General features: G+C 39.8%; 3 protein-coding genes across 9 annotated transcripts; 1 reads left to right on the forward strand and 2 right to left on the reverse strand.

Moving 5' to 3' along the window:
• Positions 1 to 3,197: 3,197 nt before the first annotated feature.
• LOC103705818 (bZIP transcription factor 1-B-like) lies at positions 3,198 to 12,556 on the reverse strand. 5 transcript variants are annotated; one of them, XM_008789686.5, is made up of 14 exons: positions 12,201 to 12,556; positions 9,724 to 9,814; positions 9,560 to 9,613; positions 9,379 to 9,483; positions 9,074 to 9,157; positions 8,901 to 8,960; positions 7,284 to 7,453; positions 7,150 to 7,204; positions 5,393 to 5,435; positions 5,021 to 5,304; positions 4,841 to 4,918; positions 4,002 to 4,127; positions 3,744 to 3,846; positions 3,198 to 3,655 (listed from the first exon to the last, which is right to left on the reverse strand). In XM_008789686.5, the coding sequence occupies exons 2-13, from the start codon at positions 9,778 to 9,780 to the stop codon at positions 3,772 to 3,774; spliced, it is 1,191 nt and encodes a 396-aa protein (XP_008787908.3). In that variant the 5' UTR covers positions 9,781 to 9,814; positions 12,201 to 12,556; the 3' UTR covers positions 3,198 to 3,655; positions 3,744 to 3,771. The 5 variants fall into 5 exon arrangements, with proteins under 5 accessions (XP_008787908.3, XP_038990312.2, XP_088567642.1 ...); XM_039134384.3 differs by having other exon boundaries at positions 12,029 to 12,548; XM_088711516.2 differs by having other exon boundaries at positions 5,393 to 5,426; positions 12,201 to 12,547.
• Positions 12,557 to 13,513: 957 nt separating this feature from the next.
• Positions 13,514 to 16,220, reverse strand: LOC103705870 (putative ascorbate-specific transmembrane electron transporter 1). Of its 2 annotated transcripts, XM_089927497.1 has the most exons (5): positions 15,647 to 16,220; positions 15,200 to 15,248; positions 14,857 to 15,056; positions 13,956 to 14,079; positions 13,740 to 13,863 (listed from the first exon to the last, which is right to left on the reverse strand). In XM_089927497.1, the coding sequence occupies exons 1-4, from the start codon at positions 15,797 to 15,799 to the stop codon at positions 14,014 to 14,016; spliced, it is 468 nt and encodes a 155-aa protein (XP_089783623.1). In that variant the 5' UTR covers positions 15,800 to 16,220; the 3' UTR covers positions 13,740 to 13,863; positions 13,956 to 14,013. The 2 variants fall into 2 exon arrangements, with proteins under 2 accessions (XP_008787976.1, XP_089783623.1); XM_008789754.6 differs by lacking the exon at positions 13,956 to 14,079 and having other exon boundaries at positions 13,514 to 13,863; positions 15,647 to 16,207.
• Positions 16,221 to 18,613: 2,393 nt separating this feature from the next.
• On the forward strand, positions 18,614 to 23,310 carry LOC103705819 (receptor protein kinase TMK1-like). 2 transcript variants are annotated; one of them, XM_008789688.5, is made up of 2 exons: positions 18,614 to 21,275; positions 22,482 to 23,310. In XM_008789688.5, exons 1-2 carry the CDS (start codon positions 18,935 to 18,937, stop codon positions 23,006 to 23,008), a joined length of 2,868 nt encoding a protein of 955 aa, XP_008787910.3. In that variant the 5' UTR covers positions 18,614 to 18,934; the 3' UTR covers positions 23,009 to 23,310. The 2 variants fall into 2 exon arrangements, with proteins under 2 accessions (XP_008787910.3, XP_088567521.1); XM_088711395.1 differs by having other exon boundaries at positions 22,472 to 22,662.
• Positions 23,311 to 23,943: the final 633 nt, after the last annotated feature.

Here is a 23,943-nt window from a genome sequence, read left to right on the forward strand (position 1 = left end):
AGAAAACCTACAAAATTAGAAATTAATTTGGCTTAGGTGTGCCATTTAAGATACTTGCTTGAAGACAATTATTTTCCTACTGTGCAGAAGGTTTTGTAGAAATATTGTCCTTGGGATACAAGCCCACACTTCCTAAGTATAGCACATCAATACCTACGCACTTATTAATTTGTAAGAGATAGAGTATGGTTGTAAGAATGAAGGGAAAGTTATGGGTATTATATAGAAAATAAAAAATCATGACTTTTCATTAAAAAAAATTCAGACTTTTTCTTGATGGATAAGAAGAGGAAATAAAATGACTCTTCTTTACATAAATCAAATGATCAAAACTTCAAAGAAACAACTCTCTAACAAAGAAAAAAATTAATTGTTTTGAAAACCGCAGGGACCATAGCCCTGAATTACTCATGATTGGGTGAATTTTTTAGCTCTCGGGCTGCTGGATTGACAAGTCCCTCTCTGTGAACCCCTTCCTCACAGTCCAAAACCGCAGGGATTATTTAGTTAACTGAGACCATGGCCCCATCCCGTTTGAACAGTGGTCCTTCTGCTGTTGGAATCTATTTCATTGCCCTCTAACAAAAGGCCAAGCCTATCCCGTAATATCCGGCGGACAAATCCAGCTTTCTCCATCGCTGCAAAGCTTGATGTGTGGGAAGTCTTATCCTAAAGAGATAAGTCCAGGCTTTTTGCGTATTTCCAATTCTATTTGTCCCTATTTTATAGCTATCCCATATGCATCAAGCTAGCTAGTTTGGCTGGAATAATTTATGGGGAACTAGGCATGAAATTATTTGCATGCAAGTCACTTACATTGTACACTTGGGGGGCCTTGAAGCTGGTTTTTATAAATGAGAGCAATGCCCAGATATTTCCTAGAAAATATTTTACTTATATACAAAGTATAATGCCTCTGGGCACAAGGTTCCATACCCGCGCCACTTTATTATTATATCAGAACGTCCGGCACTAGATGCCGATACGCCTTTTATACCGCATATCGGTACCAAACTACGATAAAATATACTCCATACCATTCAATTCAATACAGTATTGCATATCTTGTTTATGTGTATGGTAGTTTTGTATTTCTATTTTTTTTTTCTTTTTTTTCTATTTTGCTTGTATATTGCTCTTCCATTTTATGTTGTACATATTACCATGCAGCTATGCAGGGGACCAATTGGAAATTATTATATTTATAAATAATTTCTTAATATACGCATGTACGTACGTACATGTGTGGGTGCCTTTATTTCAAAAGAAGGCGACGTTTTGGCACCCGCGCAGCGGTGGAACCCAGCCAGATCGCGCTGTCGGACCAGATCTGGTGGTCCTGAGCGCAACGTTACACAGGAGCACGCGCCCATCGCAGCGGAAAGGGCCGCGTGAGGACGGCAGCCTTTGCCGTGGTGCGCCCACTGATACATCTGGTCCTTCCATCAGATGGCTCTCTCCACTCTTGGATCTCTCATAACATCTTTAAATCGCAACGTGTTGATAAAACTCGATCCCATTGGAATAAATCATGTAGCTAGCCATCAAGATGAATAAACCAACTTCAATTCTGAATTTTTTTTTTCCGTAAATCAAAATTTTTAACCATAAAAAAAATTAGTTTTTTTTTTTTTATGTAATGGAAAATTCATAGAGTTTTTATACGGGTACATCCAATAAAATTAAAAAATAAAATATAACATCGAGAAAAAATAACAAAAATAAAATTCATCAATAATGCTTCACCAGCATGTACATAACATACAATCCAGTATGCATCTTTATTTACTTTGTGGTAAATATTAGTTGCTATCTGCGACAAATATGAAAGGCGTAGAAATTTCTACTTTAGTGAAATGGTCCATCATCTATTCTTTGGATTATTTATTTTAAGCGACCACAGAGGTTATTCCCCATTCTTAGTGGAGATGAAAGTAAGAAAACTGCTTTCTTATTTTTACCTAAAAGATTAAGAGAAATAAAGAAAACTCCACCTTGGAGGTAAAAGAGATCCATGGCATCATGTGATCCCTTTCTTTTCTCATTTGTTTTTTTTTTTTTTTTTGTGGTAAAACAAAGGGGCTATGCCATCTCATTTGTTTTATCCAATGTAATGGCGGGATGCATGTTAAAGATAACAAATGGAAACTAGACGTCATTTCTTTTTTTTATTAAAAAGGAATAAATGGTCCAACTTTCTCGTTTTAGAGTTTAAACATAGAAGATATTCATATTCTGAGATTAATGCCATTTAGGCCAAATATGGGACACGTTAAGTACTTGTAAACAACCTTCAAAACAAATATTACTATTTTATACCACAAATATTTTTAATTAGTTCATTACCAAAGATATCATACATTCTTATTTACATGGGAATGACCATTCATTCCACGTATGAGTATTATAGCCGTTCCTTCAAATGAAGGAATCCTGGATCCAAGGAAATTATAATTCTATCCTTTATAGTCATATCAAATATTTGGAATGAGAGAAAAGTTGAAATTCCCATTTCATTCCAATGCTCGTTCCAGTGAATCAAACATAGTATGAATTGAGGAACATATGATAACGCCAGTACCGGCAAGCCAAATCCACCAGACCATGTATCTTTATCAATGCTCCCTTAAAAACTGATGCTACAAGACAGTGGTAAAAGCCGGATCCGCTCTAATACCATTTGTAACAATCCAGAATTTCTTCCAAAAAAAATTAGATGGAAAGTATTATTTGGGTTCCTTGATTCTGCATAAGTACCCAAAATCTACCCAGTGAATAACCGATGTCACATTAAATACATACCCACATGAATCCTCACACTTTTGCCTGTGGAAACTTACGACCAAGGAAAATTTAATTCATCAAAAGAAAATTACCGCTAAAGCAAATGGAGTTGTCACTAATTTAAAGGAGTATATATAAGCAAAGAGTGATAAAATATAGCTAGCCGATCAACCGGCAACAAGATTATCTTCCCCAACCCATGGAACCTGAATTGAGTGCCAAAATGGACCAATCTTTTGAGATTGAGTGCTTACCAACTAATAAGTAGTCATAATGTGTGTTTGATTCTACCTGCGCCAACTACTGGGATCATGCTATGGCAGATTTGACAAACTTTACAAACCACTCTCCTCAAAAAAAATTCAACTATGGCTATAGACATCTTCAAGTTAAACAATAAGTAGATTGCAAGAGAACCAATAATGAGCATTGCTTGCACAGACAATGCATGTTATCAGAACCTAATCAATTAGCCTCGAAGCAAAGACAACTGATTGTCATACAGTTAAAATTGCACAACAATTTAGTTCTGATGTACATATTAGCATTTCTTCTAGCTTGGACACATCATGAAAATTTTGATGCATCGCTGCATGTTAGATACCTCTGATGATTTATCATAGTCCATTTTTCACCAAGGTTAATGATGAAGATCTAGTGCCATGAAAAGTTGGCCAGCTCCAACAAGATTATATATTTGTTACAATAAGCTTGAGATTAACATAAAAAGAATTACAGTGGATGGACCAATATCCTGCCTAACCTTCCACATCAATCAGATGACACAATTATTAGCACCTTCCGTTAGAAACCTGTCAGCAATCACCTATGTTCCCCAATACAATGACCCTATTAAGCCGCATTGCACACACTGAAAAAAAGCGAAGCAAATGATAAAGGTGACTGAAGACGCATGAATTAATATAAGGCGGATGCTAGATGTAGATAAACCTACTTACATTGTGGATTGAATTAAATTACGAGCTTTCAGCCATCTCCATTAACCGGATCAACTTGTTCATCTGCTCTAGATTCCTCGCTGAAATGTTTTTTAAGTTTCTCCTGCATGCATGGTAGAGAGCCTTGAAATAGTTGCTCAAAAGAGAAGGTACAAGACCTTAAAATAGAAATCTTTATGAGCCATGAAAAGAAGGCATATAAAACACAAATTTCCTAACCAAAGATGAAACAGGTAGGAACCACAGGCCAAAACTTACGGCAAGAGTGGCATTTTCTGATGTCAATTTACCACAGTCCCCCTGCAGATGCTCCAATTCTTCTTTTAGCGAATTATTTTCCGCTTTCAAAGTTTCTGCACGATTGGCCAGTTCTTCAACTTCAGCCTGGATGAGATCATTTTATGTTAGTGAAACAGTCAGAAAACAATACATATTAACAACAGTAGAAGAAACTATTAGTTGTTAATATAATTTTCACAAGTTGCCAGTCAACTGAATTCAATCCTTGCTGCCGCATGGAACTTGGATATGTGGTATCTCTTGCAGTCATGCTTCCCAGTTTACTTTCAGCATAGCTGCAAGCTTTGCACTAGTAAAAGACATGGTTATTACTGAACGTTTAATGTTTCCGATATGAACAAAACAAATAATATAGGTTCAAAAGAGGACATTATGATGATCATAGGAAAGCCAACTAGTGCTGGTGTAGCCTTCATTAATACAATTTATTGGTATATAGGGCACTCTTTACACCCACTCTCTTACAACACGTACTGCTTCACAGAGAGAAGCAAAAGTACATCCACCACAAATGAGAATGCATTTATAATTCCAGATAAAGAATGCTCGCATGGTAGCCATTCATTGCTCCAACTCGGGCATTGCACATGCCAAATATTAGTTTATACATAAATTTTACTCAAAGACAGATCAGCTAAAACAAGCAACCTGGATGTAGTTAAAGTTAAGATGAGACCCGGCATGATTATGTCTATTTAACTAATAGTTTCAAAACTTCAATTGCACAAAAAAGTGCAATTACATGAAAGACATGGGAGCTTTGCCAACATTGGTTAAACTAAGTCGCTGGTAGATACCTGCTTACGTAATCGCGAGCGGCGTGCAGATTCCCTGTTAGATTGTTTTCGTTTTTGCCTCCTAAGTTCTCTTTCATCCTTTAGATTGAAATTGGGAAAAAAGGGGGAATGAGTCTAGGAAAAACTGAAACTAACAAAACATGAAAGAGAGGAAGGTGATGCTGTGTCGGAGCTTGCTACCCGTATTGAAGGATCAGGTGGAACTCTGTCACGTGAACCTTCATGACTAGATGGAATCAAGGGTGCTGTGGATGGGGCAGCAGGGACTTTGCCTCGGACTGCAGAAATTGGAGCAAGCCCTCCCGAATAGTCCATCCCAATATTCAGGGTGGTGGCTGGACCAGCAAGGCCACCTGGTGGGATCGCCACAAATGGCACAGTTGGGTTCAATACAATTGGCGTAGGTAGTGTTTGTGTGACTTCATTTGATGTGGTTCGAGCACTACTGGCTTTGTTGGCTCCATCTGCAGCCACAGATGATGTACCGATAATACTTTATGGCCATGATGGAATTTGTGTTACAAAAAGGAACTCTTTATGCTCCAACCATACCATTGCCTGAACCATGTTCAGAACCATGCCTTTGCTGTGAACCCTTCAAGAAAATATCTAAATTGTAAGTGTTCTTCATTAATTTGGGGCAAAAAGGGTATAAGATAATGCTATCTTGCTGAAATTATGGGGAATGCAAGGAGACTATGTTGAGAACACAGATTTAAATGGCAGAATTACAAGCTCGAGCACTAAGTTGCTTAAGCTCTAAGCCGCTTTCACTTTGAACTGAGTACATCAAAAATAAAATAAGAGAACAAAAATAAAAAACAAACAACCACGGGTCAAGGGCACAAAGAGCATAATGCCTACTAGCTCTACAAGACCTAGCAGATTAGTTGAAATTTACCCAGAGATGGCAAAGGATACTTGGAACTTATATACTAACTAGAGGAGAATGAAGATAAAAGGAATGGTGTTTAACAGTCTTTTCTAATAAATTACATGGTCAGAATATGAAATATGACTATTGGCCATGCACATGTAACTTTCTGCAATAACTTTTAAAGCAGTTTGCATAGCGCAATATAGCCGCTTATAATTGAATAACATGCAATTAAGAGATCATGCACCCTTTGTAAGCAGAGAATGATTAAGCCTAGGCAGCTATCTTTTAACATAATTTCACTATAAAAAGTGATATCATGTTGTCATATCAGTTTAGGAAGGCTTCTGTAACAACACAACATTTTAAAATTGAAGATACTTTTTTCTTGCTTCGTAATAGTCTAACACAAATGTTGTAATGAGCTATATTGCTTTAGGGCATGGACATTATAACTGGAACTTCAGCACATGGGATGCAAATGATTTATTCAAGAGAAAGGAGCACTTGATGGATGGCGGTGATCCCACCTAACAATTTTTTTTGGATTTTGATTTAATAAGTATACTCCCTCTTTACTCTCATATACTCATCTCCTTAGAATGAATGGAAATGTAAGAGATGTATTGATTATAAAATGGGTGAACATACAAAATCAGGAAAGCAAGAGGGAAGTCCACTTGGAAGTCCCATATAGTTCAAATATAGGGGGGCTGGAGATGAAAAAGTAGCGATGGAGAATGCATGGGCCCCACCCTAAGAGTTTACATTGGAATGTTAAAGATTATAATGATATTGATACAATGGGTATTGGCATGTCAAACAAATATGTACGGAAGCATGACCAAGGAAAGCACCCTAGATACATTCGGAAGGGTCAAAAAGACGAAAAGACATAAAAGCTGTCATAAAGGATTTAGAAGTTAAACTATCAGACTGATCCTTTTTTGGTGCAAAAATGGTGTGGTCTTTAAATAGATCAAATAACAAAGAAGGATTTAAAAATATGACACCATGCAGTAGAGATAAGCTTTTGGGTGTGATTGTGGTTGTGGTTTATTAACTAAAAAGATAAGTAAAAACATCAAAATAAACAGATTATGGGTGCAAGTCGTATTTCTTTTTTTTTAAAAAAAATGGATTATTTTGTGAACAGGAGAAGGTTAAATTTATCACCTCCAAAATACAACACAGCACAAACAGTAAATACAAATTCAGTTTTTTCATCATGTTAGGCAGACACGTGCTAGTAGATGTCTGATGTACAAGATGCTAATTTACAATTAGAAATTTGTCCCCGGTACCATCATGGCTAAACAGTTTCAGCATCTGAAAACACCATTATCATGATGTTTATAGATCATCAAGGAAGGGAAGAGAAGAGAAATCATGCAAATTAGGAGCAACAGGAAATAATCTGAACTTCACATACATTTTGAAAATCTGCATCACTTCCTTCACTTGAAACTTCACTTCCACTCTCATCACTGCAGATATGATTTTATTTGTCTGAAAACACGTCTTAAGTGAAGCAAAAACTTGAAAAAAAAGAATCAAGTAGTGCACCTTTGTGAAAAGGCACCATTTGCAGATGCACCGGATGCATTTCTGGTATCGTTAACCTTGCCTGTAAGCATATCCAGACTTCCTATGCTTCCTCTGGACTTCTTTAAAGCACTCCTTTGTTTACCTTGATGCAACTTACCATCTGTTTCTGCACCACTAGCTCCAGCAACCTGAAAAAATATGGCTAACCCATAAATACAACACTTTTGGTTAAACTGCTCTCTGCAACAAAGTAACAAATATACCTGCCGAGGTTGTGAAACATTAGCCTTTACCACTTCATGAATGGATAATCTTTCCATAATACTGACCAGTAGAATATTTTATTGCTATACACAGCCATGGTGCAATTTCACATTATTAGTAAGCTGCATTCATTATTTTTCAGGCCATTTTTATTATGTCCAGATGAAGCATTCACTTGTGAGACCACAGTGAAGGCTGGAATGCTAAAAAAAATTGCAGAATCTTTGGAAATCAAATTTATAAAATTCAAAAGCTGAGGTTTTTCGGTCAATTAATGAGGAAGAAAAACCCTGGCTTCAATTTTTTTTTCGTTATTATAGATTTAAAATAAAAGGATGAGGGGAACAGAAATGACAATTGTGCAGAAAATTCAAGTTCTGCAGTTATAAGTATTGAGGTACATAAGTATACAATAAGCTTAGTAGAAATGAGTTAACAAAATACATATGGGAGGAAACTAGGACGATAAGAAGCTCGGGAAGGAAATAGATGAGTGGGACTAAAAAACAAATAGAGAATGTGTTATTTGTTGCACTAAATGTCAAACACAGCTTACCAAGAAGATGGACTGCTATTTTATTTGACAGGTCTGAAAAGAAGAGAAACATAGCCAAAAAATTACATAATTTCATTTCCTGTGGAAGAGATGAGAAAGAGTTCGTAATGTCCAGCAAACAGTAGATGATGAGAATGAAAGGTGAGAAAAGATTTATAAGGCTAGACCTGCTTCTAAAGGCACTGCACTTTCAGGCAGGTATCATACTCCCTATCTCTGATTTATGATAATGTCTGGTTGATTATGCAAATGAATCAAAGTAACCAAGTAGGGGAATGGTCTAAGCGATGCAATAAGTGCATCCTTTATGTTTAGCCCTTTTAGAGACATATGATTGGAATTTGACAACTTCTGGAGCTTGCCAGGATGAGTAATGATGAACAAAAACACTTCGGTCACACTGCGCTGGAAATTTAGCTGCAGCCATTAGATGTTATATATCCCATATGAGGACAGGCAAAAATTTTAGCCAGTGAGTTTAAGACAGCCCCTTAGGCCCCAACCTGCACTGGTTCCTACCATGCAATGCAAGGAAGCCAAAAATTATATTGGTAGAATTTTAAGTTTCTATTGGTGTGTTGGCCTGGTTTCTATCTCTCACTCCTAGGTTTCATGCATCCTTCCTGTTACTGATGTGCGCCTTTGAGATCCTCAGTCGGAGCATCCTCTGGATGGAGGAGCTAAGGCCACAAGTCTCATTCCTTTTTGTATGATCTTAAGTTGAATGATTGACAAAGTTCATTATGGTGTTATCAAACTTTCCACACGCTAGCAGGGAAGGGAAGGGGAAAGATATATAAAAATACAATACTCACAGAAGCCTCTGCGGTCCCATTTGCTGATGGCGTTGCAAAAGGGCTGTATGGATAAGATCCCTGATTTAAAAATAAATAAATAAATATAAACATAGGTTTGCAATGAAAACTTTTATAATCCAAACAATAGCTCTTAAATGCTTAGAAGACCCAATGAACAGTAAAGACAATACCATGGGAATGGATGGATGAGGATAGAGACCCCCATGTGGATACATAGCAACATATGGTGGTGGAGTGCCATATGGAGGAAGCATCTGCTGCCAAAGCAAAACATTAGATATGCATCCAATCCTAGAATTCAGCATAATCTTCAGCTTAATAACAAAGTTAATTTGAACTGGGGTACAACCAAACCCTGTCTTTTTTTCTTTTGGAGCAAAACCCTTCGTAAGATGAGAATGCATCATTCGGCATGCACCTCAAACTAAAATATTTATTATAAAAAATATGGTAAAAGGTTGCAAATAGCAAATACCTGTGGACCCCACAAATATGGATGCCCTTGTGGACTCAATGCCAAAGGAGAATGGAGAAACCCAGGAGGGGGTATAGGACTTGTCCCGGCAGAATTATAATATGCCTATAAGGGAGCAGAAACTATGTTACCAGGTTGCTGGAGACTCAAACAATAAGCACACAAAGGAAGATCCTAGCACCTGAAATGAAGCCCAATCAGGATAAACCATAGCAGGACTGCTAGGAGGCTGTCCCTGCAGAAAACAAAACAATATGACAAGATAAATATATATACAAATAAAAAAGTTATGCCCTGAGGAATCACTAAGAGGCTGCATCAGATTGGATTCTTGATCATGTAGACCTGTGTTGAAGTTGACATCTGAGTTTCAGTTGGTGTAGTCATCTCCCCGTTGCCCATTAAAAACACGTGTCTTTGAACCTCCTCTAATTTCCTGGATATATTAATAACTTGGTCACTGAATGGTAGCTAACAGTAAAAACAGAGTGAAACATAACTAATGTGCTTTTGTAATATTAAGCAATCTAAAAGAACCCTAGCAAACTTGATGAAGAATTGAAATTAAGGAAAAGGGTTTTAACAACAAATGGGTTTTTAACATCAAACAACCTGGAGATCGACCAAATAAGCTGATGGGTTTCTTCTATTTTAAATAAAATTTCTTTGGACAACAATCACACTTGATCCTTACAGCCTCTGGCACCTGGCAAAGAAGTTATTGGCTAGAAATGGTCTCCAAATAAAATATTCAGGTGACGATCCATCTAGTGGCAAAAAGCCTATCTCATGGCTAAAGGTATCCAACAAGAAGGGCTTGAATATGCTAAAATCTTTGCCCCTATCACAAATTGAGTCTTTATCTGATGCTGTTTATCCACTGCTTCTGTTCGAAGTGGCCTCTAATATCAACTCAACCTCTATAATCCATTTTTGTAGCATCCACACATAAAATAGTTCATATGCATGTTCCTCCTAGTTTTGGTCGAAAAAAAAGGATCAACATATTTGCTGCCTATGCAGAGTCTTTTACAGACTTCTCGCATTTGGCATGCAACTTTGACATCTATAATCAAGAATGCTAGTCAAACCAGATTGGACTTCTTGTTCATGAGTTAAGAGCCCTAGTTACACTTTTGTGCTTACTTTTTTTTTTATTTTGCTGATATCACTAGCAAGGACTCACAGTTCATCGAATGTCTCAAAGATTTCCTTCAATCATGTTTCAAGGACAAAGTTCTTGGAATTCTCAAATATTCTCTCGGTAGTTGTGAGATCTCCAAAAATCATGTTATTTGGTCAACACAAGTTTACACTAGAAATATTGGCTAAGAGTGGTCTGCATGGAGCCAAATTAAGATCCTTCCCTTCTGGAGAGAACCCTAAGCATATAAATAACTTCAATGATGTCCCTGAAGATGCATCGTCCTATAGAAGACTCATTGTACTTGATGCTTTGATCTATCGGACTACGAGTCTGCCCAATGTAGCCCATGTCTTTATTCTGGTCATATTGAGCAGTTCACGCATCATGAGAACCTGATTATGATGCTACCCCACAAATCCTTTGATATCAGAAGAGATCTCTTAAGAAAGGATTTCAAACTCATACAAGATCAACACAGTTAACTGCTTATTATAACTTAGATGGGCTGCTTATTCCAAGACATGTAAATTAATAACTGGTTAATTTCCTATGCTAAGGAATAGCTGTCTTACATAGTGATCTGAAAATCAAACAATATCTCACTCCTCGAGAGAAGCTAAACATCAAGCTGAGCTTACTGCATATGTGAGTTTGAATGGTTAAGACTATTTTTAGCTTTGTGTATCTCAAGAGTACCCAATGATATTTTATTGTGATTATCGAGCTACCCTACATATAGATCCAAATTCAATGTTTTTCAAAAAAAGAAAAAAAAATAAAGCATATTGAAACAGGTTGTCATTTCATTCAAGGAAAAAAAATCTAGTCAGGTATCATCTGCAGAACCATTGTTTAAATGACTCATCAATTTGCAGGAACATTTTCACCGAAACTCTCAGAAAAGATTAGAGTTAACATCTGCTACTTCAACACTATGGACCTTCATGCTCCAACTATGGGGAGAGGGATAATGCATGCCTCTGGTCAGCCATCCCAATTCTGGACGTCCATGCTCTCAATAAACCCTCATCATGTCACAGTGGTCACTTTCATTTTTTATTGTACAAAATTAACTTATCAACTTCGTTTCTGGGATCTTATCGACGTTGTATGCATAAAATACATTCCATAGCAAAAGAAGATTGAGCTCTACAAATTGAACTTTCAAAAGTCCATGAGTTTAGCTATCAAACACAAGACATCTCACGATATAACATCAAGATACAATATTAAAGATGCTTAGGAATCTATCTATATACAGTGGGGGAAGGGGGAAACATAGTGCCAGGAGAAAGAACAAGACAGGATAGCATGGTGCTTAAATAGCTATATGAATACCAAAAAAACTCAAAACCGGGGAGGGCAATGAAAGTGGAAGGGGAAAGTTCCAAAATTTTCCACCAAAAAATCCGTAAAACTATATGGATATCAAAAAATACCCATAAATAATAATTTAAACACTAATAATTCCCCCATAAAATTTGCAACCCAGGTCATACTCACCCAGTTAAAGATCAGAAAACCAGCCCAGCAAACAGGCAATCACACAAAACAGTCATAAAGATTCAATCTTTTCCGACATCCATTATACAAAAAGCCAAGAAATGGGGAACTCAACATGGAAACGACGTCAAATTAACAGCAGAAACCATAGTCAAATGAAAAAGATACCAACTTTAAGGCCTGCCTGTGACCTTTTCCTGCCAAGAAGAACACCCAAAACCCTAAACCCAGGGGAGAGGAAGGGAGGAAGGGGGGAGCGAGAGAGAGAGAGAAAGAGGAAAAGGGATTTGGGGGGGAGCTTTCTCTCGGAGAGAGGTTCGTTCAACTGTAACCTATTTATAGGTGTATTAGTTTATGGGATGTAAGGAATGATTAAGGATAAAAATGTGAGTTTTGGAGGCACAAGAAAAAGCCCTTTATTTATTTTTATTTCTTTTTCCATCTCTGGTAGGGGAAAGGAGCTGAAAAAGGGTCCAAAAAGAAAACAAAACCATCTCTTTCTTCTCTCTCTCCCACTCTTCCGCTATGAGTCTACGGCCACTTCTGCTCAGTTTGTCCTCCAACTAATGGTCCGGTCTAAGGTTTGTTTTGCAATTCCCAACTTGACCTTGTTTTCCAAATCCCTATTACTTTTCGTTTTTCTTAATTTCTTGAGATTTTACTTAAGAAATTCTTTTGGTTCTTCATATAGGATTTTTTGTTTTTTAATATCCTATGAGATTTATTAAATTTAATTTGATGCAATCTTGTGGAGGTCCGGATTCTGATGATTTATATATTTTTTATCTTTTCTTTTTTTAGATGATTTACCTCTGTCTTTGCTTCTTTTCTTATTCTCAAAGTCCCAACATCTTTTTTAGAAATGTAACATATTTTAAACCTTAAGAAAAAATTATTAGAATTGTGATAGAAATATTTCAAACCTTTAATGAATCTGATTATGATTATTTTTAGAATTGAAAAAGAAAAATTAAACTAGCTATATAGTTCAAGAATTTAAAGATCAAGAATGATGAAAATATTTCTCCTATTGGATATATCCATAAACACCTTTTATGATCGCAACATGGAACCTCCTCCCAAAAGTTAGGGTGCAAACAAGAGGTTGTAGCCCTATTTGTGCTGTTCAAACATTGTTGTGTCGTTTCTATACATTTACTTGTAGTCGTGTCTTATGTGCTCATGAAATTCTTTATGATCTTCAGAATGATTCTGTTCTAAAAGTTCCTCAATTGAATTCTTTTTAACACTAATTACTGAGGTCGATCTTTTTAACATACCAGTGACCCAATAATAGGGTTGTTGCTCTCACCAAGACCTTGTATGCCCTGTTTTCTAACCAAGCAAATTAAAAATGGCCTTCAAAGTACCCTTAACTTTACTTGGCAAATTACAGGCATGATGACATGATTGGAAAAGCTCATGGTTAAACAACAATCATGTATACATATTTAATGACTCAAATTAGGGTAGTAGGAAATCCAGTGAAGTTAATCCATCTTGATAGCAATGCACAACATTCCTCTCAGACATAAACAAGCAAGAAATCCTACCAAGGTAAGAAAGCCAAAAGTACATGAATTTGTTCACATCACCCTAGGGAGGACAACGGAGATGCTCACGGCCAGTCCAAATAAGAGAATTATTAGTCCAGTGAAGTTAATCAAACGGGTCTCAGGGCCTGGCTCTGTTCCCCTCTGTACAAACCCTGTCTCCGCCGTGCAAATGGTCATGAAGAAGATAGCCAGACCAGCAGAAACATGAATTGGGACTACCATCTCCCTCGTGCGCAATGATGCTTGCGGGTACCAAAAAAATAAAAATCCAAACAACCACTGCAAAGAAAAAATTGTGGCGAAGTAGCTGAGAGATCAAAACTAATGCTTGCTCACAAACAATATGCAAGAAAATAAAAAAGGGAGTATACTTTCAGGAGCTTAGGCAATGAAATGAGTTGTTGTTTAGTTTGGAAATTTGCTTCGGTTTCAGTAAAAATCCTGTAGAGAACGAGGTTTAGGTGATGCTTCGGTAGCAATGCGATTACGTATTCCCTACAATAGTTGCCAACAAAGCATGCTTTAGCATTGATTGAGTTAAAAGGTCTCTTGCAATTATAGTGTTGAAATATCTAAAACTGCTCTTTATTGAACCAAGCAAGGATTCCGCACCCATTGTACTGTTTACTTTCATTTGATCTGACAGATTATACTCACGTTAGAGTTACATGAAATGAAATACCGATTTGACCGAAAAAAAAAAAAAAAACAAGCAAGGAAGGTGGCATCATGCTTTTGCCATGGTTAGATGATAGTGTTGGGCTAACTGGCTAAGACAGTGCAGGATGTCGTTAACCTGCTTATCTCAACTATTCTTGTCAAGTACCCTTCTAAAAGCAACTTTTTTTTGGAAATTAGGGAGAGCTCAACTTGATCATTCCAGACTTATTCATTCCGAATAAGTTGAAGTAGCTTACTAGTTAGTCATGTAGTTGGACTTGCACTGGAGTTTCAAGTTGCAATGCAGTGCAACTCAAGTTGCAAGAAGTTGAGCTATAAGAGCTCAATCTTCCATGTTTGGAGTGAAAGATAAGGAGGAGTGATGGAGGAGGAAGGGAGAGGAGGACGAGAAGAAGGAATGGAGGAGGAAAGATGGCAAAAATCGGATTTGGTCTAACATGGAACTTATCCTACTAGCTAGTGACGGCCAGCTTCATAACTTGTAGACTTTTACACCTACATAGGCCCATAATAAAATTGGTGTAACATCAACATGCTATTGAAACACTTGTTATTGTGAGGTTGTTTGTTTTCTGAGTGCAAGGGACAAACCTGCAAACCGAATAAGCAGATAGTACACATGCCCAACCATGAATGCAAGGTATACATGTCAGGTATAAGGCTCTCCCTGTGATATTTGAAGGCAACATAGACCCCAAAGATCCCAAGAGTAAGAGCCACTAGATGAAGCAGCAAATGCACGCATTTTTGCACTGGCCTCACCGCCCGGACTGTCTTATAAGCCATAATACCTGATTACCACACCCACGCAATGCCATCAGTGAAGCTTTTGATATATCAAAGCAGTTACCATTGTAAGAAACTTACACTAAAATTTCATCCAATGAGTTATGCAACAAGACAGTTTGGGATTTGATACACACTGTTGTTATACCTTCTCCAATAACAAGAATGAAACCCAGAGTCATCACAAGCGGATGCACCTGCAGTAAGAACGGTCAAATTCTCAAATAACATGCTTCACCCATATTAATGTTCTATGCATCTTGAAGATACCTGCTAGAGTTGGTAAATGAGGACATATGTGATCGACGTAATTAAGCAATAACAACATGAGAGAAAAAATTTTACAAGAAACAGAGCAGAATCATCAACAAAGAGGTGAGACAGAGGCACCCTCACACAGCCTGCTAGAACTTCTAATCACCACAGCTTGGATGCATGAAAACATGCAAATTACATAAGCCATGCAGTGGTCATTGGAACTTCATAACAATTTGTTAGCAAACTAAACTTTGTCCATATGGATGCAGAATAGCATGTACAAAAAGAACACATCCAGCTCCAGAAACTAGAGAGTTATTGGGAGGAAACCATGTACATTGAAGATGAGTTTTTTGTTCTCTGAATGCAGGTGGGCACCACCTCCGAAGTGGAGCACCCACACAAGCACAAGAATGGCTGCAGTCAAGGCGAGGACGTGGGCTGCCATTCCAGCACGAGAGGCTGCAACGAGGAATTCAGGCCTCGCCATGGTGCTCCGAAGAAGATAGATCGGTTAAGGATATCTCATGGACCTGTGGTTTTATGTTTAAGGACTTGGTCCATCTCCTAATGTACAGCTAAAAAGAGACGGGGAATCTGCTGCAATGGCTAAGAGACTTTGTGAATTGGGTTTGGTATATTGAGTCCTTTATCATGGTTGGAGAGGTTGGCACCTAAGCAAGGTATCAACAGCCTATGTCGGAAAAAGAAAGCATGTATAAATATGCCAAAGTAGTATGATTTTAAACAATGATTAGCTGGTACAGAATGTTAGAATGGACTGTCACAGATGAAATGGCTTCATCAATGTCTGAGGTGGATCCTTGCATCCCCATATGCTTATCCTTATCCTGGAAGAAGGATTTGGTGCCGGCTATAGCTCACATAATGGGAAAGGGGTTTCCCCCAAGGACTAGTTTGTTTTTCCTCTAAAACTAATATGGAGTTATGTGACACGGGGAAAATAGTTTTCGTATGTTTGATTATCATGAAAAAATAATATGGAAAACATACTTTTCAGAGTGAGTTATGTAGCATCTACCTTTCAGAAAAAATTTTGTAATATACTTATTGTGCTCTTAATAAAGTTGTGTAAAATATCTATAAAATATTACATGCATATTTTTTAATAGCTATTTTTAAAACTATTTTTTTATATTTAAATAGGTATTAAAATATATATTAGGTTGAGTTTTTAGGATCCTAACAATTTTTAATACTTAGACGACTTCTTTATATTATAGTAATTTTTAATAGTTATTAATATATTTTTATGTTAAAATTACTGGAACTTCTTTACATTGTGGTAATTTTTAATAGTATATTTTTAATATTTTAAGATTAACTATTAAAAATAGTTATTAAGAAGATCCCATATAGAAAACTTCTAAATATTCGTAAAAAAATACCATAATTTTCAGTCGGTGGAAAAGTGGTTTTTCGAATTCCATATGGATTTTTCTTTTCCATAAAATATGAAAAACTTATTCATATTGAGAAGCTACTTTCCTATCTTTTTTTTTTTTTTTGAAAACTCCATTAAAATATGAGGCACTTTTTTATTTTCTCGGACAAACCAAACAAGTCCAAGGTATTTTTTCATTTACCACACTTTCCCTCCTCCCCAACCCACCAACTTAGCGAGTCCTAAAAGCGAAGCAATTGGCCCAATGATGCACTCAAAAGTCTCAAATTGCTTTAGATATATTCGGGTCAGTCCATGTTTGGCTCAAATCGGACCCATGGCACATTGGCTAGGATTATATTCGGATATCCCGGGTTTGCCTGCAATCTTTAGCTAAACCCATAATGTGTGACCTGGACCTGACATTGTGCCCCAGTCCAGGCCATCAATATACAGTGGACCTGATTTGGCTTCCATGCTCACTGGTCCAAATTTGAGGGCGAATTTGTTAACTAGGACAAAATCAGTGGTTTAACTTAATCTCCTTTGCCTACTTAGCTACCTAATAGCTAATCAAGGATAGATACCTTTAACCATTTGGAGCCAATCCCTTAATTAAATAACAATGTGCTAGAATTGTTCGTTGGTAGAATTCCAGGATTAGTGGGATAAAGTTGTGAAAGAAAGTGAAAAAGAGTAAAGAGAGAACGAAGAGAGCTTCCATGGTTAAATCTACCTCACCAAGTAAAGCTAACACATCATTCTTTGCACTTGTCCAACTAGTTAAATGAGTAGTCACGATCTAACAAATCCCTGGCCAGCATACAAACAGTGCCTTGAGTTTCCTAAATTAGAGCTATTACCGTTAAAAATCTAAGATAGGTTCAAGTTACATCTGGTGTAACTTATATAGAATACTTTTTTCTCTTTTTTTTTTGAATTGAACAATAGGATCTCACATCAATGATTTGAGCCATTTGATGTGATCTACTACTTCTAAATTATTTGTACACTAAAATTGCATCGTTTGGAAAACTCTAGTCAGATATTGAATAGTTTAAATAGCACGAAATCTTTGCTATGTAAATGGTATAGAAATAGCAGATCACATTTAAAAACTAGAGTGATTTTCCAGATCAAACGTCTCACATTCCATCACCCGACCAGGTTTTCTATCTACATCCTTTCCGAATGGCCTAATCCAAATTCCTACCTCGACCTCGACGAGAAATGGCTACTTTTATTACACGTATACTTGGTTCAAACGTTGTGATTTATATTTCAGTCATTTTGTAAGTATCAAAAATTTACTATCTTCATTATTTTAAGCCATTGGATCAGCAATATATGATTTTAAAAACATGGGTAAGCTCGGGGAAGAAGCGAAGGAAATGCGAAAGAAATAAGTAGAAGCAACCTCCAAGTGTCTCATAGAGAGCATGATTTTGATGGAATTTTTGGTTAAATCACATCGGTCCAACCATAAACCAATACATCTGTATTATTTTTTTTACAAATTATTTTATAAAAAATTTAAATTTATGTATATACTTTTTTAAAATTTATATTTATTTTTTATTCTTATAAAATATTATTTTTTACAAATATATTTATAAATAAAATAATAAAATAAATATTTTATGAAAACATAAATATAAATATTAATTTTAAAAAAAATATACATGCAAAATTTGATGTCTAAAAAAATATTAATTTTGAAAAAATAATTTTATATGGAGTTATATGCGCGTAGGTTCGTAGTTTGACCGGTCTGGACCAGTGAAGCCAGTCCAACCAATAATCTCTGTCTCGTGCAGGAGCGGTCCTACATCAGTCGCCATCAAAAGACACGCCTGTCCATCTCCTGTTGGCTCACGCTACGCTCACTTACGATGTAATCTGCCAGGTTTATTAAAAGGCTGACATTGAGAAAAGATCCACTTTATCCTGGACAAAAGCACCGGTCAAACTTAAAACCATTCCCACTCTAATTTTCCAAATAACACCAATAAAGCGGGGGCATTCCGGGAACTACGCAAGCCTCCATCCACTGGCAGCAAAAGTATCCGACAAGCTGGCCCTCTGGCCCAGGCCCCGGCCCACCTCCCATGTGCTCCCTCTTTGTGAAGCTGGGAATTCCTCTCTTCCCGAAATGCTCCTTCCCTGACCCTAGCCGCCACCTTCTTGCCGGAATCCCGTCACCGCCTGTATGCTCTCGCCATGGTTTCCTCTCACAGCCAGTTTCACAGCCATCTTCTGCTGGTTCTACTGACCTTCCTCGTCGTCGGTGACGTTCACCTGGGGGCGGCGGAGACCGACGCGGGCGACGCGGCGGCAATGCGGTCCCTGGCGAAGGGCCTGGGGGCGGATCGGGCCTTGGGCTGGACCGGCACGGCCGACCCCTGCACCTGGACCGGGGTCACGTGCACCGACGCCCGGGTCGCCGCCATCCAGATCGGCAACCGGAGCCTCGTCGGAACCTTACCGGCTGAGGTCCGGAACCTCACCTCCCTCCTCCGGCTGGAGCTCCAAGAGAACCAGCTCTCCGGCCACCTCCCCTCCCTCGCTGGGCTCTCCTCCCTCCAGACCCTCCTCCTCCACGGCAACCGCTTCTCCGGCGCCCTCCCGCCGGACTTCTTCGCTGGTCTCTCCTCCCTCCAGTCAGTCTACCTCGACGGCAACCCCTTCGACCCCTGGTCCATCCCGGCCAACCTCAAGGATGCCACCGCCCTCGTCAACTTCTCGGCCAACTCTGCCAACGTCTCCGGCGAGCTCCCGGGTTTCCTCGCCACCGCCTTCGCCTCCCTCGACCACCTCGCCCTCGCCTTCAACCTCCTCTCCGGCGCCGTCCCTGCCGCCTTCGCCTCTGCCCCGCTCCGCTCCCTCTGGCTCAACAACCAGCTCGGCAGCTCCCGCCTCTCCGGCGGCGTCGCCTTCGTCGCCAACATGACCAGCCTCGAAGAGCTCTGGCTTCAGTCCAACGACTTCACTGGCCCGCTCCCGGACTTCTCCGGCCTCCAGCACCTCGCCAACCTCCAGCTCCGGGACAACCGCCTCACCGGGCCCATCCCGGCGTCGCTCACCGCTCTCAAGTCTTTGAAGCGAGTCACCCTCACCAACAATCTCCTCCAGGGGCCGGCGCCGGCCTTCCCGGATTCAGTGAAAACGCTGGACCTCGACCTGGAAACTGAACGCTTTTGCCTCGCAAAAGCAGGGGACTGCGATCCCAGAGTCACCGTCTTGCTCTCCATTGCGAAATCTTTCGGCTATCCGGACAGACTCGCTGAGAATTGGAGGGGGAACGACCCGTGCGGCGGCAGGTGGCTGGGGATCAGCTGCGACGGCGCGGGCAATATCACTGTTATCAACTTCCAGAAGATGGGACTGAACGGGACGATCTCGCCGGACTTGGGCTCGATCACGTCGTTGCAGAAGCTGCTGCTGTCGAACAATAACCTCACCGGCACGATCCCATTGACGCTCGCCAAGTTGCCATCTTTGAAGGAATTGGACGTGTCGAACAACTTTCTCCGGGGTCAAGTTCCGACCTTGAGCACGGATGTCTTGGTGAACACAGCCGGGAACCCAAATTTTGGGAAGAATGCCAGTACTGCTCCAGCTCCGGGCGCTGCTTCGACCGCCAGCGGCAAATCAACTTCGGCCGATGCGAGGCAGAGCAGCAGCAGCGGCAAGTCTTCTTCGTCTGTTCCGTTGGGCGTCATTGTCGGATCGATGGTTGCTGCGGTGTTGGGTATGAATATTGTCGGACTGCTCGGTTTTTGTTATTACAAGAAAAAGAAGCAAGCTTTTGGGAGAGTTCAGAGTCCAAATACTATGGCGACGCACCCCCAGCACTCAGTATCGGACCCGGATATGGTGAAAACCACAGTTGCTGGCTCGAGTTCGAATGGCGGGACCGCAAGCGACGCGTACAGCCGGACAAGCAGCAGCCCGAGCGATGTGCATGTAGTCGATGCCGGAAGCATGGTGATATCGATTCAAGTCCTCAGGAATGTCACCAATAATTTCGGCGAGGAGAATATCCTCGGCGAGGGTGGGTTCGGGGTGGTCTACAAGGGCGAGCTCCATGATGGCACCAAGATTGCAGTGAAGAGGATGGAAGCCGGGGTGATGGGGACGAAGGGGTTGAACGAGTTCAAGTCGGAGATCGCTGTGCTTTCTAAAGTCAGGCACCGGCATTTGGTCTCGCTCCTTGGTTATTGCTTGGAGGGAAGTGAGAGGCTCTTGGTGTACGAGTACATGCCCCAGGGGACGCTGAGTCGCCACCTTTTTGAGTGGAGGGAAGGAGGGTTGAAGCCTTTGGAATGGAAGAAGAGGCTGAGCATTGCATTGGATGTGGCCAGGGGTGTGGAATATTTGCACGGTTTGGCGCATCAAAGTTTCATACACAGGGATCTCAAACCCTCTAACATTTTGCTTGGTGACGATATGAAGGCTAAGGTTGCAGACTTCGGACTTGTTCGGCTTGCGGATGGAAAAGGTGGCTCCGTTGAAACCAAGCTTGCAGGAACTTTCGGGTATCTCGCACCAGAATATGCAGGTAATCCTCAATTTCCATGGCCTGACCATTTTTATTTATCTAGATTTTGGATTTGATTTCTTGCAATACATCTCGAAGTTTTCAGAATCACAAATTTAGGTATCTCGTTAGGATGATTGCTGGGTTAGTTGTTGATGCTTTATATGCACCGGATATTAATTTAGTGAAGTTTTAGGGTTTTTGTTAGGAGAAATGCACACAAAAAGATCGTACAGGCTGCCAGGTTGAAAAGCAATAGACGATTTACATGTCTATGTGTATCTTTCTGTGTCAGATTTATCCTTTTTTTTTTTTTTTTGCTATTTAACTTGTGGTTTTCTAAATCTATCTTCTATACATCATGCTGGGCTTTGATGGATCCGCATCAATGTTGGTACCGAAAAAATCGATGAAGTCTTGATTGAAGGGCACGTCTCACTAGTCTGAAATGGTTATATCTTGAATACACAAGTAGGGAAAGAAATGGCTTGCTATCATATACTAGGAAAAATAGTTAATTGCCACAGATCTCAAACTGCAATACGGGGTGTGCGGTGATGGTCTCTAAACCTTGTCTATATTCTGCTTGAAAAGAGGTCGTTCCATACTACAAGAAAATGTTGAAATCGAGCATCGGTCTGAGCGAATGCCTAAAATTATAACTACAGCCGTATCTAACTTTTACTGCTCTCACATTTATTGTAGAAGAAAAGAATTATGAAAATATAGAAATGCCATATCATACTCAGTTAGCTTCACCTTTGATGTAGAGATTATACTTATATCTAATTTAGTGATTAAACAAAAGAGTATGTTTAACTTGAAATCTTACATTGTGCTCCTCGTGCATCGGCTAAATTATCAGTCCGCATTCCTTTTTTTCGAACCACGGGGCTAGCTATTACATTTCGTTTTAGTTAGACTATTGAGGACTCTCCAAACCCTTATAGATCGGTCTAAGGAAACAAATATATGGGATGCTATCCTCATGAATAGATTCTTAATTAATCCTTATTTCCTCACACCCTAAATGGTGTCTATCTGAGTGGATGATCTTTAGCCCTAACTACATCAATGTCCATTAAGTATGGCAGTGCTTGACTGATTCTTTTTTGCAAATTGCATATAGCATAGACCATCGGTTGCTGGACTGTTATAGCTATGGAGTTAGTGGAGTTGAAATCTGATCTTGAGATGTTTATTAACACTGTTTGAAGATCTTTGCAGTGACCGGTCGTGTGACTACAAAAGCCGATGTCTTTAGCTTTGGTGTGATATTAATGGAGCTGATCACCGGTCGGAAGGCGCTGGATGAGCGCCAACCAGAAGAGAGTGTGCACTTGGTGACATGGTTCCGAAGGATGCAGCTCAACAAGGACACCTTCCGAAAGGCCATCGACCCCGCGATAGACCTTGATGAGGACTTTGGGAGCATCAGCACCGTCACAGAACTCGCTGGCCACTGCTGTGCAAGGGAGCCTTACCAGAGGCCTGAAATGGGGCACGCCGTCAACGTCCTGTCCTCACTGGCGGAGCTGTGGAAGCCCTCCGATCCCGACTCGGAGGACAGTTATGGGATTGACCTCGACCTGACTTTGCCACAGGCACTCAAGAAATGGCAGGCCTTTGAGGACAGTGGCCATTTCAATGGTGCTGCATCATCATATATCGCAAGCCTGGACAATACCCAGACCAGCATACCCACAAGGCCGCCAGGCTTTGCCGATTCCTTCACCTCGGCTGATGGAAGATAGGCGACGACTAGGGGGAAAAAGAAATATGGAGACTCAAGCGAGGTTTGTTCATTCCCTTTGTTTCTTAGTCTTTGCTTCTTCTGTTTTGGGGCTGTTTTGCTTCTCTTACTGGAACCAATTTAAAGCTTAAACACGTCGGTTTTCCTTCTTCCCATTGTTTTTCTCTAGAATTTTGTGAACACCGACCGATGTTGTATTGCAGTGAGTTGTAATATTGTTGTATCATTATCACCTTGGTGCATGAAATAGTTGGCTGATGATCGCACGGATGGAATATCTTCCGGTTGACATTTGGTGAAAAATTAGACTCCCGCCTTGTTTGTCTGTTAGGGGCTTTGATCTTGGACAACCTTCAACTCCTTGCATCATTGTTGGCCATAGGCCGCCATATACATGAAAGCAAGGCAAGGCGAGAAACTTGTTGCCATAAAATTGGTGACAGAGACATGATCCTTTTTTTTTTTTTTTTTGCTTTTCTGGTTATACATTCTCTCTTTGTTGATGATGTTTTATGGCCAAGTCTCTATTGCCAGCGGTTCTGAATTTGTTGCACCAGGCTATATCTGCATCTGTGCTTGGCTCTGATTACGGATAGATAATAATGGCTGGCCGCAACCAAAAGGCTTTCAATGGCTGGCTGCATCTTATCTGAGGATTTAATTTTCATTCCATGGGAGGTCAACCTGCTACAGCCTACAGGAGCCCTAAACATGCATGCTATGCTAGTTTGGAGCTTGCTTGATGCGCCTGAAGCGCTCTAGGCAACAAAAGCCCATTTCACGCGCTACCAGCTCGGCTAGAGCCGGTTTCCACGTGATCACGGGGCGTCAAGAGAGAATTTTTTTGTGCATCCCTATCCTTCCTTCCTTTGTCCTCCCTCATCCCTTCTCCAAAACATCCAATCCATGGCCCCCACTCTCTCTCTGACCCTCCGT

Source organism: Phoenix dactylifera, chromosome 15 (genome assembly GCF_051530095.1).
Source record: "Phoenix dactylifera cultivar Ajwa chromosome 15, Ajwa_hap1_PhDact_Kaust_v1.1, whole genome shotgun sequence".
Taxonomy (NCBI): domain Eukaryota; kingdom Viridiplantae; phylum Streptophyta; class Magnoliopsida; order Arecales; family Arecaceae; genus Phoenix; species Phoenix dactylifera.

Coding starts and splice junctions, on each gene's coding strand:
- LOC103705819 (XM_008789688.5), top strand. CDS start 18,935: ATGGTTTCCTCTCACAGCCAGTTTCACAGCCATCTTCTGCTGGTTCTA. Junction 21,276..22,481: donor TCTCGCACCAGAATATGCAG/GTAATCCTCAAT, acceptor AGATCTTTGCAG/TGACCGGTCGTGTGACTACA.
- LOC103705870 (XM_008789754.6), bottom strand. CDS start 15,799: ATGGCGAGGCCTGAATTCCTCGTTGCAGCCTCTCGTGCTGGAATGGCA. Junction 15,249..15,646: donor ACAAAAAACTCATCTTCAAT/GTACATGGTTTC, acceptor TTCTTACTGCAG/GTGCATCCGCTTGTGATGAC. Junction 15,057..15,199: donor CATTCTTGTTATTGGAGAAG/GTATAACAACAG, acceptor TGTGGTAATCAG/GTATTATGGCTTATAAGACA.
- LOC103705818 (XM_008789686.5), bottom strand. CDS start 9,780: ATGGGCAACGGGGAGATGACTACACCAACTGAAACTCAGATGTCAACT. Junction 5,305..5,392: donor TGAACATGGTTCAGGCAATG/GTATGGTTGGAG, acceptor CTGTGGCTGCAG/ATGGAGCCAACAAAGCCAGT. Junction 4,128..4,840: donor GCTCGCGATTACGTAAGCAG/GTATCTACCAGC, acceptor GATCTCATCCAG/GCTGAAGTTGAAGAACTGGC.